Source organism: Corvus kubaryi, unplaced genomic scaffold (genome assembly GCF_017639235.1).
Source record: "Corvus kubaryi isolate FWS band 111438036 unplaced genomic scaffold, C.kubaryi_AGA036_p1.0 split3-73, whole genome shotgun sequence".
Classification (NCBI taxonomy): domain Eukaryota; kingdom Metazoa; phylum Chordata; class Aves; order Passeriformes; family Corvidae; genus Corvus; species Corvus kubaryi.
In genome coordinates, this window is record NW_024582091.1 from 39,886,253 (window position 1) to 39,900,286 (window position 14,034).

At 39.6% G+C, this 14,034-nt stretch overlaps 1 protein-coding gene across 2 annotated transcripts in view; it reads left to right on the forward strand.

Moving 5' to 3' along the window:
* The window catches only part of TIAM2 (TIAM Rac1 associated GEF 2), an 88,600-nt gene that overhangs the window by 7,544 nt on the left and 67,022 nt on the right, over positions 1 to 14,034 (forward strand). For both annotated transcript variants that reach the window (XM_042016668.1, XM_042016669.1), the window contains exons 3-5: positions 662 to 1,097; positions 4,928 to 5,100; positions 6,095 to 6,319. In XM_042016668.1, coding sequence (XP_041872602.1) covers positions 662 to 1,097; positions 4,928 to 5,100; positions 6,095 to 6,319 — 834 coding nt within the window. The remainder of the gene's footprint in view (positions 1 to 661; positions 1,098 to 4,927; positions 5,101 to 6,094; positions 6,320 to 14,034) is intronic.

Here is a 14,034-nt window from a genome sequence, read left to right on the forward strand (position 1 = left end):
AAAATACACAGCTCTGCAGTGTGGAGACTGGATTTATGCCAGTCAGCAAGTGTGTCTTTTTTAAAATCACATATTGTTTTAGATTAGATTTTAGTCACTTGATCAATAATAACAACCTTAAAATATTCTCAACTTTTGACCTTTTTTTTGTTGGTTAAGCACAGTTTGTATGACAAATAGAAAGTGGAGGTTAAAATCAGCCTTGTTGTGCTCAAGCTAAACCTAGCCACCTTGCACAAATGTGATAGCACCAAAGTATTGAAAACCCTATAATAATAAAAAACCCGTCATGATGCTGTTCCTGCTTGTACTCAGACAGACGTAAGCCATGGTGCCTGGGTTTCAGATGGAGGATGTAGTTGTCTCCTGGAGTACCTCAGGTTTCAGCCAGTAGTTTCTACTGAAATTTGAGATTACTCGAAGGTGCTGGAATTACCAAAGTACTCAGACTTAGTGGTTAGGGTTTAATGGGGTTCTGCTGAAAAAAACTGGATGGTAGCAGTGGTGGAGTCAGTGGCTGAGGCAAAGGCTATGAGGTAATGGTGAAAAGATGAAGGAACTGGAAGTGGCTAAACATGAAACAAATTTAATTGACAAATCAGGCGTGTCTTCTGATCATAGCTCTGGTGACTGATTGCAGATAAATTCCTTTTATGCACAGGAGCCAAAGTGTAAAGATGGGAGTGAATACTTTGACAGCAGAATGGACAACTTCAATACGGACACCCTGGCACCATCACAGCTCTCTAATTTACTGTGGTCTCCTGGCTCCAGTCATGTCCTGTCCCAGAGAAGCGAGTCCACCAACGCAGTCAGCAGTGATGCCTTGAGGCAGAACATTTATGAGAACTTCATGCGAGAGCTGGAGATGAGCAGGATGAACTTGGAGAATACAGAGACCTCATCAGAAACAGAAGACTCCAGTGGTGAGTCCCTTAGTTCCTTGGAGCAGCTGGATTTGTTGTATGAGAAAGAGCAAGGAGTGGTGCGCAAGGCAGGGTGGCTGTTCTTCAAACCCTTGGTGACCCTGCAGAAGGAGAAGAAGCTGGAGCTGGTCGCACGACGGAAGTGGAAGCAGTACTGGGTCACACTCAAAGGTAAGCCACCACGTTGATCCCTCACCTTGGCAGCAGCAGTTCTTTCCGTCGTGTCTCAGCAGCACTTCACGCATGCTGGCTTCTGTTAGTGGGTTTAAGGGGATCAGAAAATCACACCTAACTTTACAAGGTCTACTGACCACTTAAAGAGGAGCATGGGCCTAAGCAGCCCACTGAACTGAGGTGCTGCTCAATGTCTTTGGGATTGTGTGTGCAGCCTTGTGTTTCATGCCATAGTGGGAGTTGTTTTGTCTGACTTCCTAGTTTGTGTATTCACATGAGATTGGGGACTTAAAAGATGCTTTTGGATGTTTGGAGGTCAAAGACCAAATTGAACCAAAATTTAAGGGTCGGGAGAAGTCGCTGGTGCCCAGTTCCTTAAGCTCTGCTATGAAATTTACTTAAAGATGAGGTAGGTTAATGTAAAAACATTTAATTCATTTCTAGCGCTTTAGGTGGCAATATAATGAAGAGGTGAACTCCCTGTGCCAGAGCATTTACACAGACAAATGTATGATTCAGAGCAGAGGGAGCTGAAGCAGCAGCAGGGGAAGCCCTGTGGTGCCCAAGGCATAGTCCATTCCCAGGACTTGCAGGTCTCCCTCCTTTCCCTGGGTGGTCTTTCACCTTCCCCACTCCCAGAAATACCCCTTCTGGCTTTTGGCATGCCCAGCTTCCCATCTCCTGCAACTGCTTCTGTTGTGGAAACAGCCCCATGGGAAGGGAATCTGCTCAAAGGGTCTGCTGCAGGTGTGATTGTTGTGCTCCATTAATGGCTCAGAGGGTGCTGTAAGAAGTGTATGGGTGTCAGAAAGTGTGAGAAGGAAAATGACATCTATTGTGGGGAGGAAGGGAAATTTAATGGGTGAGTTCATAGGCCTTTTTTTAAATTTTGAATTGCATCCAAAGGATTTGCCTTTCAGTAAATATAATACTAAGTTAATGACTAAGGAAATGGTCAAACTTGATAATTTCCTATCATGTCTGGAACTAGAGGAGAGAAAATAAAAACTTTCCCACAGGTTGCCCTTTTAAAAATAGTGCATGGGTGTAGACCTGAAGAAAAATGAACAGCAAACAGTAAGTGCTGGTAATGTTGTCTTTGATAGTGCTGATTTAAAAGAAGCAAACTTGCTAGAATGAGGCAATTCTGCCTAATAATTCAGAGACTTGTTATCAAAGGATCAAAATGTAGGCAGGCTTAACAGTTTAAATCACTTGCCCTAATCATCAGATAGCATGATTCATGCTTACAAGCAGTGTATACAAAGGCAGAAACTGTACCTGAATTCCACCCTCTTATTGTGTGTGTTTGTGTTATGGAGTATGACTATAGTTTGATCTGCCTCTTTTAAAATTCAGTTTCTAAAGAATCCTGTCAAAACTCTAAACTGAAATATGTTACATACAGTTTGTGCATTTTTGGGATAATAAGGCTCTGGCAAGGAATTCAGGTGCTTCATGTTCATTTTTTTGCTATAAAATTGGCTTATTGGTGACCTTGAACAAGTTCCTACCTGAATTTCCACAGACACAAAAAAGGAATAATAAAATCCTTTGTAAAAAGCTTTATTAACTTCTAACATTATAAGTGTTAGATACAGTGCTTTGTACTTCAGTGGTTGATATGGCTGCATTCATGGTAAGATGTCTCTTCCACTTTGTTAGCTGTTTTGAATATACATTCCTCATTTCCTTGATCTCTTACCTTTATTGTCCTGTGGAGACTTCTGATGCCAAAATAAACTTGCCTGTCTGGATATCAAGGCATACTTCTGTTTTCATAATATGCTATATCAAGATCAAGGCACTTGCTTTGGTTCTCTTTATACAGGTTTTTGAATAAATCTGTATTTAATTTGTTCTTGAAGTTTAAATAGCCAAGATATTTTAAAGCATGACTTAAAATAGCCACATATGTAAATGGAGAACAGCATGTTTCTTTGCACTCTGTTGAGATGTGTTTAATTATAAATATGCAGAAGGCTTATAACCATCTGGTTACCTGCCAGACTTAAAAGTATGCATGTCCTGAGGCCTCTGCTCCACTTTCAGGGCCACCACGACCTGAGCCTGAATAGTAACCGTGTACCAAGAGGAACTCTCTTTTCCATCTGTCCTGTCCAATTAGTTTGCTTTAACAAGGGAAGTTGCTTTCCTGTTGCCCTCCCCCTTCAGTTCAAGTTTTAATTAAAATACTTACACAATAATCTGTCCCAGTGGGTCTGACAGAGCTTATGAAACTAGCTGCTTCCAGGGATCACTGGACTTGACCCAAATATATACCTGGGGTGCCATACACCCAAGGCTGCATGCATGGCCTTCAAAATGTTTTATTTATGTACATATAAACTCTCAGGATAAAATATGACTTATCTTCAATTAGAGCAAATAGGAGAAATATGGGGGTTTAAAACAGAACTTAGTATGCACGTTCCTAAAATGCAGAAGTGGAAGTGGTTGTATGTTGCTGCTGCTGCTGAATACAAGAGAAGACTTGGTTTTGCTGGTTTAGTTTGCCCTGTTGTGTTCAAATGCAATTTCTGATATGCAGCATGTAACAAACTGCGTCCTTTTTTCCAACTGCAGAGATCCCCAAGTGTTTCAGTGGCATAAAGAACATAAAGTGAGGGCTGCCCAAGGGAAAGGATAGGACCAAATCTGTAGGACTTGTTCGTACCCAAAATATTCTGCCAGTCACTTCAGACAGTAATAGGAAAAGGTGCACTTATGTAGTATAGAGGTATTTCTATGTATTAGATTCCTTACTCTAAAAACTTTTCAGTCAACAGGTGTGATTAGATCAGAGATCTCTGATATCTGTTTCCCTTTGTAATGGTATTTTAGAAGTGCAGTTCAGTCCATGACCCCTTGAACGGGCAAACTGGTGCGTCTCAGAGGACCGTGGGTTATAGCATGAGGCAGGAAGAAAAAGCTGTCAGGGATGAGCCAGCTTCACTGCCAAAGGCAACATGGCACTGTAGTCATATTGCTGTGGGCTAGGATCAAGTGTCCTCTGCTGGGATCAAGTCTCCTCCACTGTCCTCCAGAAGTAATTCCACTTGTTACACTCAGGATTTTCATCACCAAGGATGAAATTTGTTTTCTGGATGCAAGCTTCGTACCTTAGATTTTACACTATTTACAAGACTGAACATGCTCAAACTCAGCCCCTTTAAACTGTTTTAAATTACTCAAATTGTCTGAGTCTTCAATTTTCAGCTAGATTCAAGGAAATCGGGTTTAAATTTGAGAAGTTTAGTCACTAAGCATGTTGCAGAAAACAAAAGATTCTGCAAATATTTTCAGCAAATACAAAGATTTCTTAAGTGGCTGTTACGAGAGAGTTGGTTCAATTTAATAAAAAAACCACAAAAGCTGATTTAACTAAGCAGAAGTTAATCTCTTCTACATGCTTTAACATTTTAATAGGCTGAGTTTATTGATAGAATATTGTGGATCAGAAAGAATCTTTAGTAAAACTCCTGCCACTGGCAGGGACATCTTTCACTAGACCAGATTACTCAAACTCCTGCCTACCCTGATCCATGGATGCTTCCATATTGAGGTGTTCTGATTTATTTATTAAGTCCATAGATGTTTGTTGTGTCCCTATTAGATGTCTGGTTCAACTTTTCATTGGCAAATTCATCATTAGCTTTGCCTATTTTTCTGTGCAGATCTTCCAATTTTTTCTGTTTTGGAAGAGGAGCAGAACTGCTGTTCCCTGTCTCTGAAGGGTGTCTTAATTCACAAAAATATTAATATAATGTTGGGAAATCGATGGCTTACTGTCCCCTTATGTTTTTTGTCCCTCTGAACTGCAAAAGGTTGTACTCTACTGTTTTATGAGACCTATGGAAGGAATTCAATGGAGCAGAGCAGTTTGCCTCGATACGCCCTGTTTGCAGAAGACAGTATAGTTCAGTCTGTTCCAGAAGATCCCAAGAAAGAAAATGTGTTCTGTCTCAGCAATTCTTTTGGAGATGTCTACTTATTTCAGGTAACAGGATGCATGCATAACTTTGTGGTTGTTTCCATTTTAGGATGTGACTCCACACATATATGTATAAGATTGTATATACACATGCACACACACATCATATTTGTGCCTTTGACTTAAAAATAATAGCACAATTGCACTGTTGCATTACACTATTATAATATTAAATATGTGATACGACTTCAGGTATTACACCACTTGGCTCAGTCGTTTGTGGTTCAGAAACAAAAAGAACAAGGATCACAAATCTGCACAAATCTCTGGGTACCTGGTTGATGACAAGCTTCTAAAAAATCAATTTGTTATGAAATTTTTTCATGTCTATTAGCATTCCACCCTTACAGAATAGTGTGCTCAACCCTGAATATGCTGGCAAGATGCTCAAGAAAGAGAGCTAAAAATAATCAAAATACCTGGGCTGCTCAAGTGCACCACTGTAAATGTTAAGAACAGTATTATGTGGAACTGCCTGCATAGAAACATGTTGATTCATAGGCACACTTGTACGTGTCTCCAGAGATACTTTGTGCGGATTGCATTTCTTTACCTTGATTTTGCCTCTCCACTAACTTGGCACTTTTTCAATAAGCAAATACCTGCTTCAGAATCTCACGTATAAAATCTTCTCTGCTGTCACAGCAGTGAAGGTTTGTCTTTGATATCTGGTAGGGTTTACTTCCATTATCTGGAGGGATGAAAGATGCAAGTCACATCTTTCCCACAGCTTCTGTGGCTCTTGTGCTCCTGAGGCTTTCAGACCTCACAGGTCTAAGAAGCAGAAACTGAAGGTTGGAGACAAGTCATGATGGAGTGCAGGAAAATCTTACACTTCTTTTGTTTACACAGTTCTAAAGAAAACCTTATTTCACTTGGTCTAGATAAAGTGCCTAAGATGACAGTGAACCCATCAAGCACTTCAGGTCCTAGAGCTGTTGATTTATTTTTTTTTTCCTCTTATCTGCTCATAATGTTGCACCATTGATTGGTTTTGCAGGCGACAAGCCAGACGGATCTGGAAAACTGGGTTACTGCCATACATTCAGCCTGTGCTTCGCTCTTTGCGAAGAAACTTGGGAAAGAGGACACTGTCAGGCTGCTGAAAAATCAAACCAAGAGTCTCTTCCAGAAGATTGACATGGATGGCAAAATGAAAAAGATGGCAGAGTTGCAGCTCTCAATTGTTAGCGATCCAAAAAACAGAAAGGCCATAGAAAATCAGGTACTGGAAACAATTTTTTTATATTTATCATTACTTCTTTCTTTGGTCCCTATTTGTGCTTTCTATGCCTGAGAGTAGTTGTCTTGGGCATAGCTGGCACAGTGGTTGTAATTATTGCCAGGTTTCTACAGCAATCCAGAGCAGTGCAGAAGGTAGGCTCCTCAAAGCCGAGCATCAGACTGGTCTGTTTTATGAGCACAAAGCTATTTCTTTTCTCTTGTGTGAAAATGCAATTAATTTTCACTGTTTTATGTTAATAATATCTAGCTGTTACATTGCATACCACAGAATATACAGTATGTTCTGTGAATAATTTATTATTGTATTGCAGAAGAGATTGAAGTGTAGGTACTTGGCAATACTGTTCTGCACCTTAAGACAGGATGTGAAGAACACTTAGTCCTTCCTCCAACTTTATTTGCATAGTGGCAGACAAAACCCTGTGCTTCCAGCTGAAATTTAGCCATGACTAATGATCACCTGATTGTCTGTGTGGTGGTGAACAAACATGAAGCCTTACTCTGCTCTCACTTCCAGCATGTGAACCAGGAATCACTCCAGGGATACCTTATGGAAGTACATTTTGCAGTGTTGTTGTCTTGCCCATGCCCCCAGTTTTGCAGGTAGTAAGTGGCAAAAGATGCTTTAATTATTTAGACATGGTTAGTGTTCAGGCAAAGACCTCACTACCCATGGCTTTGTGTGCACTAAACTTATCTAGTAGTTTAGCCTAAAGAAGTCTGTGGACTGAGGTTGCTGTATCTTTACTTTTATTAGGCCAGTTACAGAAGACTTCTGATAATTTGAACTGATTGACTGGTCTTGGAGACCATTGGAGAGCCCATCCCTACCTGCCTTTCCAGTCAGAGTAACTATTCCTCTGTCAGTACTTCATGCTGCATATTATGGCCCCTTGAGTAGCAAATGAAGTTCATTTCCTTTGAACCAGTACAGCATAATTAGTTTTTTTTGGTTAGTGAAACACTCATAGTTTCAGGGATTTGATGCTTATAATATTTAAATTTCTTACTCTACTGGCTTGGGCTTAATGAATAGCAGACTGACTGGTACTGACTTCACTGCCACGCTGTTGTGGCACACTTGAGTCTGAAGCTGTATGAGCAGAGTTCAAATAACATGCAGGTTTGTGTAGGAGTTTGTGGTGCAGATGTTCATAAGCCCTTTAAGTGCTCAGATGTTCATAATTTATTTCCAGGTCACTTTATTTCATGGTCCAGAGCTGAGTGAGGTGAATGGAGGAGGAAAAATGCTTAGCATTCTTTTATTGCAGTAGGCTTTCAGACCTAGAGAATATACAGATTTCTATAGCTGTCTAGTGCTTGTAACATGATGCACTGAGGAAAAATCCTGATGTATATTAACTTAATTTATCCCTCCCTCATCAGATATTCCTGTTAGTATTTCATTTGGAGTTAGATGAAGTGCATTAATGATCTATCTTAATATCTGCTAATTAGATGTTCTGTCCTTGAAGAACCTTCATTGTTTTTCAGCTCTGGGAGAAGCTGGCTTCATTCTGTAGAACTGAAACCCATCTCTAGGGGTGCAGAAGATTTATTCCTGTTAATCTTCTGTCTATGTGTGTCTCAGAACATTGAATGGGGGCAGACCGTTGACACAAAGAATGAAATGGATCATTGCAAACATCCACTAGTTAGCAAAGAATAAATTTATAGCAAGACTTTTCTCCTTTCTTGATCCCTTTGATCTCTTTAAAATCGCTCCTTACAATTGCCTAAGGTCTGCTGGCGAAGTCACTTCAGAGAAAAGTCGATAGATAACCGGGTTGCTTAGTCTTCTATTTTGTTGTCTCAGATTGGCTTTTGCAAAGAAAAAAAGAAAATCTTGATGTAGTAACTGAGAATTCTTAATATGCTTAGTAAGTTAATGATTTTGAGAAAACGTTATTCCTGAGGGAATAGTTTGCGTATATGTAGCTGTAGTTGTTTAGTAACTGTGGTTGTTTAGTTGTCTTTTGCCTATTTTGAGTAACAAGAGAATATAAATTCTGGTTTTGGTTTTGTGTAAATTTGATGGTGTTTCTGTCATGTGGCAGATATTATTCCTTCATGCTGAAGTACACAGCATTGCCAATACCGTATTTCATAAGCATGTCATGCATCCTGTGCTGGAAATTTTCACTGGTGATTTATTTTGGGAAGCCAGCGCAAATAGTGTGATTGACTTCAGAAGGACTGTGGTGGTTTTTTGCGTAGAAAGACTTATTTTCACTGGGCTATTATCGTGGAAGCTCTGATTTCTATAGCCCTTCTCCTTTTCCTTCCTCTTCCTCAGAAAAGCAACCACCAAACGTCAACTTGCTCTTTTCTTTCACTTCTGTATAGACTTAAAATCCATACTTCTCTGCTGAAGACTTAATAATTCTCAGGGCTTTACAAGCAAGCAAAACCTTTCCTTGTTTCACAGTTACCACCACCTGAAGGGCAGTTGCAGTAAGGAAACCTGCACTTCTAAAGTTGCTATAGGTATTTTGATATAATTACATGTGCTTCTTTTTGGTGTCCAGCAAATGGACTGGAGAAGCTCATTTGATATTATCTGGTAAATTTTTTGAATTTGAAGGCAATCAATTGGTAAAACCAGTGCTAAACAGAAGTGCAAACAAACAAACATAAAAGACAAAAAAAAAGATTTTCTAGAGAAATTGTTGTTTTATGGACTTGATGCTATCCAACTGGTCGGGAAGGGTTTCCAGGCTTGTGGCTTACATGAGGGATTCTCTCTATCGGGGTTTACTGGCCCAATAACTATAATAAAAATAATAGACTTTGTAAGTGTTTAAGAGCAAATGGTAACTATGGGTAATGCTAGTCAGTTTAGAAGAGATCAATGAAACATCTGCAAGAGCAGCGTAGATACAGCAGCCCCTGGCAGTGTGGCTGGAAATCTCAAGTCTGCACGTGCCACCTAGGGCCACGTAGGTTTTTATTACTGTGTGAAATAAATACATTGTGTGTGATGGTATTATCCCAACATGTAACTTCTCCCCTAAAGTGCAGATAATTAGGCTAAAAGGTAGCAAGTTTGAAAATCTCCTGGTGATGAGATGAATTTTGAAGCCTTTCTTTAAAAAATTTCTAGTTTTCCTAGATGTTTAACCTGTTAGAGAAACCAGTGTCTGCTTTGAATATGGAACCCTGTCGAACTGTTAGTGAAAGGGACTTTTAGCATTTTTTCAGAGCTCTTTTAGCAAAATATTGGACATTAAGTCAGAAGTGGAGCTGCCTCTGACTGCAGAACTGGTTTTAATGGGGTGGAAAATCTATCTTGCAAGAGAGGGCACTGCAGCCCTGGGTGTAATTGTTTATGTACTTGGTACATAAGTCTATCATGATGTCTCACTTTAGAACAATAGTATGATTAATAGTTGCTTGAAAGCATTATGGAGTTTTGTCTTCAAATTTTAATATGTTGGTATAATCATGTTTTCCAAGCTCTTCAGAGGTTTCTGATGTGATTCATATTTTCTCTGCATATGATTCTTAACTTTTCAGAGGGTTAGGAGCATGTGTATTTACTTGTAGGCACTGAAATGGTGAAGCATAAATGAGAAGAACAGGCACATGCTTGGAGATACTTTTTTTGTAAGTTTTTGTGTGTCCTCCACCTAAAAGTCTGTTGTCATAAAAAAAATGAAGGGATCAGTAAGATGCTGATCTGTTTATTCTGGATAGTCATTAAATCCAATAGTACCTTTCGTCTTTCTTCCTTTTGCTGTAGTGGTCTTCAGCTTTTTACAAAGAGCATAACTTAATTTCTTTGTTTTTAAAATTTACTTGACTCTTTATCTTTTCTCTCACATTTGAGGGAAGACGATTGAAATAGGGCTGAGAATTTATTCTTCAGGCTCCACAAAGCCCAAATTTCACGTCTTAACTTTCTATAAAGCATCTGATGAAGTATTTTCTGACATTGAGATCCAAATTCTCAACAACACTCAAAGAGAGTCTTTTTGGGGAACTTTGCTAGCACATGCCAGCATTGCTGCAAACAAATTCAACTGGAATCTCAATACATAGTAACTTTTCATTCTTCCATATCTTCTTAAACTAAAAAAACCCCATTGTCCAAGCCTAGTAGGACAGCTCTTCAGTTTGTGTGGTCTTTGAACTGGCTAAAGTAGAGCTCTGCTTTTTGAGAGGTCAGTTCAGCTTCTTTCTAGGTGTTACTCTTCAGTAAGGATGGTCCTTCCCTACACCATTAGCAAAATATTTCTCTAAAGTAGTAGTAGACTGAGAGTGAAGTGAGTAGGCAGACAGAAAGTTAGGGAAGTTCATCTCCATTCTCTCTGCACTGTTGTTACTGTTTTACAGATGAGTGAATTTCCCTCTTTGTTTTGCAAAGATTTAGCATAAAATAATGAAAAATGAATGTGGAGCTATATAGCATTATCTCATACAATGGAGCTGGTGGGGAAGCGTGTGCAGAAAGGGCTGGTGGTCTGGGTTTTGGGGAGGGGCAGCTGGGTAGTAAAATTCAGTGGCTTCCTTACTTACATCCCTAGCTATAGACATACATGTGGTACCACCAATTTCAGTCGGATTATCAACAAGAAGTAAATTGGGCACATGTGTGTGTACTTGTGTGCTATCAGTGGTGTTGGGAATAAGACTTCCTCTTTCTATTTTGGTTAAAAATTATGAAAATTCTATTCTTCCAGTGCAACTAGAAAGATGACATTTATTGTAAAAAAACTTCATTGTCTTGTTATTTCAGGAAGATTTCTTAACCTTTTTTAAGTCACCATGAAGAATGAAGAATAAAGTGTCGCTAATTGAACATGAGTGTTGTACTCTTTTACAATGCCTTTTTTATTTCTTTAAAGTAAAAGTTATGATAGTAGTGTTTTTAAAGTAATGGAATTTCTGGAAGAGTGATGTTTTTGCTTCTTCAAGTTCTCTTTAGGAAGTAATGACAATAAAAATCTGTTCCTTGTCCCCAGAAACCAAGTGACTCATTTTTCCAGATGGATACAATATGAATTGTGTCTGAGAACCAGGGACTGGAATGCAAAGAGTTTGGTGTTGTTTGTAATGTGGTTGAAAAGCTGTACATATAAAACTGTAGCAGAAGTTTCTTCTCAATCCACAGAGTTCCCTACATCAGCTTCCAGCGACACTTTCCATCTGGAAATAAGATACTGTGTAGGGAAAAACTGAGAATTTTTATTGCTATAGATAGTGAATTGTGTCAGCAAGGCCCTTGTGCTGCTGCATGGTATAAGAACTACTACTAAATAAAATAAATTTTGAAGGCTTAGCTTTGAGAGAAGGCCCTCCTTCCTGTGCATCTTCTCTTTTGTGCTGCTTTGAATAGGAGCCAAGTGAAAAGTTGGTGTTTTGTTATCAGGTGAGCTGATAACAAAAAGCTTTTTCCATCCTTCTTCTAGGTCCTTGAAGCATCGTTACATTGAGTTGATATGGTGTCATTTCTGACCCAGCTTTACAGCATTCACACACCGGTTTGGGTTTTATTATACTGAGCTCTTTTTATTTTGTACAGAACACGTGATTGCAAATGAGGCAGTTCTTCTCAGCCTCCCAAAAGATACTGGTTGCACTGTAGTGTACGAAGGACGAGAGGCCAGGGGCCATCCCTGAGCCACACTGCCTTTGCTGGGACTGTTGAGGCCTTCCCTTTCACAGTCTGCAAACCCTAAACCTCTTCCAGCTGAGGTGCTGGTGCCACTGTAAATATTACCTGCAGACAGAACTGTAGAGCATGTAGGAACTATGGATCCCCAAATTACCTACTAGGAACCATTGGTCTGTATATTTATCCCTTGCTTTTCCCAAGCTCCCACTTTAAAGTTTAGCTGTAGAAAACCTAGCAGGTTTATTGACCTGAGAGAGACCTTCTTTCAAACAACTTCGTTTAGCTCCTCTGTGTGCGTGACTTAAAATGTAGTTAATTTGCAATTGTTTCTTAGTGTCTGAACAGATTTTTCACTAACCTGGAGAAGAATTGACTGTTTATGTTTTGAAAATGATCATTACTGCAAGTACTGCCAGTACCATGCTGATGTTCCTTTGTGTGTTAACTCTTTCCTGCACTAGGTCTTTGATGCAAAAGCTTATCCCCTCACATAATTACTGTCTTGTCCTTGCACCAGGCTTCCTTGCATGATTTCTCCTGGTGGCCCAGGCTAAATAATTCTCAAGGCTTCCCACATTTTATTCCTTTCTATCTCTCTACCACAGCTTCCTTCCACTCTTAGAGTATCCTAGTAGGTTCAATACATTTATTTGGGTAGCCCCTCCCTTGCCTTTCTCCCAAGCTCTTTCATGCTGCCACTAAACAGAGAAATCCTTGCTTAACATTTGCCTGGACTGACAATGACACCCTCCCTTTCCTCTGGAAAAACCCTTTAATGCTTTCACGTTTCATGTGTGCTCGCTTGCTTGGTATGCCTCACTTCGGGCCATATTGCTTATCTCTTTTTGGACTCGTTTCATGCTGCTTTAGCCTTTGTTGCCCATTCCTGCTCCCACAGCTGTCTGATGCATCCACTTTTTCCTGTTTGCTTTCGAGCAGATTTCAAAAGGGCCATTTTGTCTGTGCATGATGAAGTTAAGTCCTTGAGCCTTCTTTCGGGTAGTCCTCCCACGTGGGGCAGAGATTTGCCTCACACAATAGCAGAATAGGGATTGCAGCATCGAGTCTGCAGGCTGTAAATTAACTTGGTGGACCAGGTCATACTGTGCTTTGAAGTTGTTACTTTTTTATTTGTGTGCTTTTCCCTTTTAGTGTTCAAGAATATAAATCTCTAGGAAGAATTATCATAGTTTAAAAGGCTCAGACAAATAGCAGCTGGTATTGGTTCATGGTCTCCAATTGGTTCCAGACATCCCTGGTTTTGATAAGACTACAAGACAATCCCAGAAATTCCTTGCCTACAGCTTTTGGTAATGCCATTAAATGTAACATTGTGATTACTGATGCTTTTGGAGCTGATTAGCTAGTATCCTGTGTGACTAGGAACACTGTAATTTAATTATTTCTTCAGAATGCCCCCATGTTGTACCCCACTCCCCCTTCTTAGATTATCTTTATTTTAAAATACAACTTCATGCAAATATTTAATGGGGATTTTGAAGAAGGTCTAAGATACTCAGCCTGTGTTCAATGAGGACAGGATGCTCCACTCCAGCAGTGCCCAGAACAAGACTTGTTCTGTTCCTGAGCTATTAAAAGTTGTCTTGGCTCTTTACCCACAGAGATGTCATCTCAAAGGGAAAGACATTACCTGAGCTTGTAGCTTTTGGCTTTGTGAAAAGCTGACAACTATGTTTTCATTCTGGTGGGATGTTGACACAGAGAAAGAGCTCATCTCGCAATCTTGTATTGGAGTTGTCCCATGCGTAAAGTACTGGCATGCAGAAAAATGCTCTGTGAGAAGTGCCTGAGAGCACAAAGAAAGCAAAAAAAAGGGGGAAATTTTCAAATAAACCCAAGGAAAAAAAAGATTATTCTTTCTGGAGTGCAGAGGATGCATGTTTCAAATGTCTGTGATGAGAGATTAGACAAAGCATCTTCATTATATGTATGTCTCTGTCCATTTTCACTAGACTTCTGAGAATTGATGTCATGATAAGCTTTTGTAAATTCTCTCTTTTGTTTTTAATAGTCACTGTTTGAAAGATTTTTTAAGTGTACTGTAAATTACAATTTTG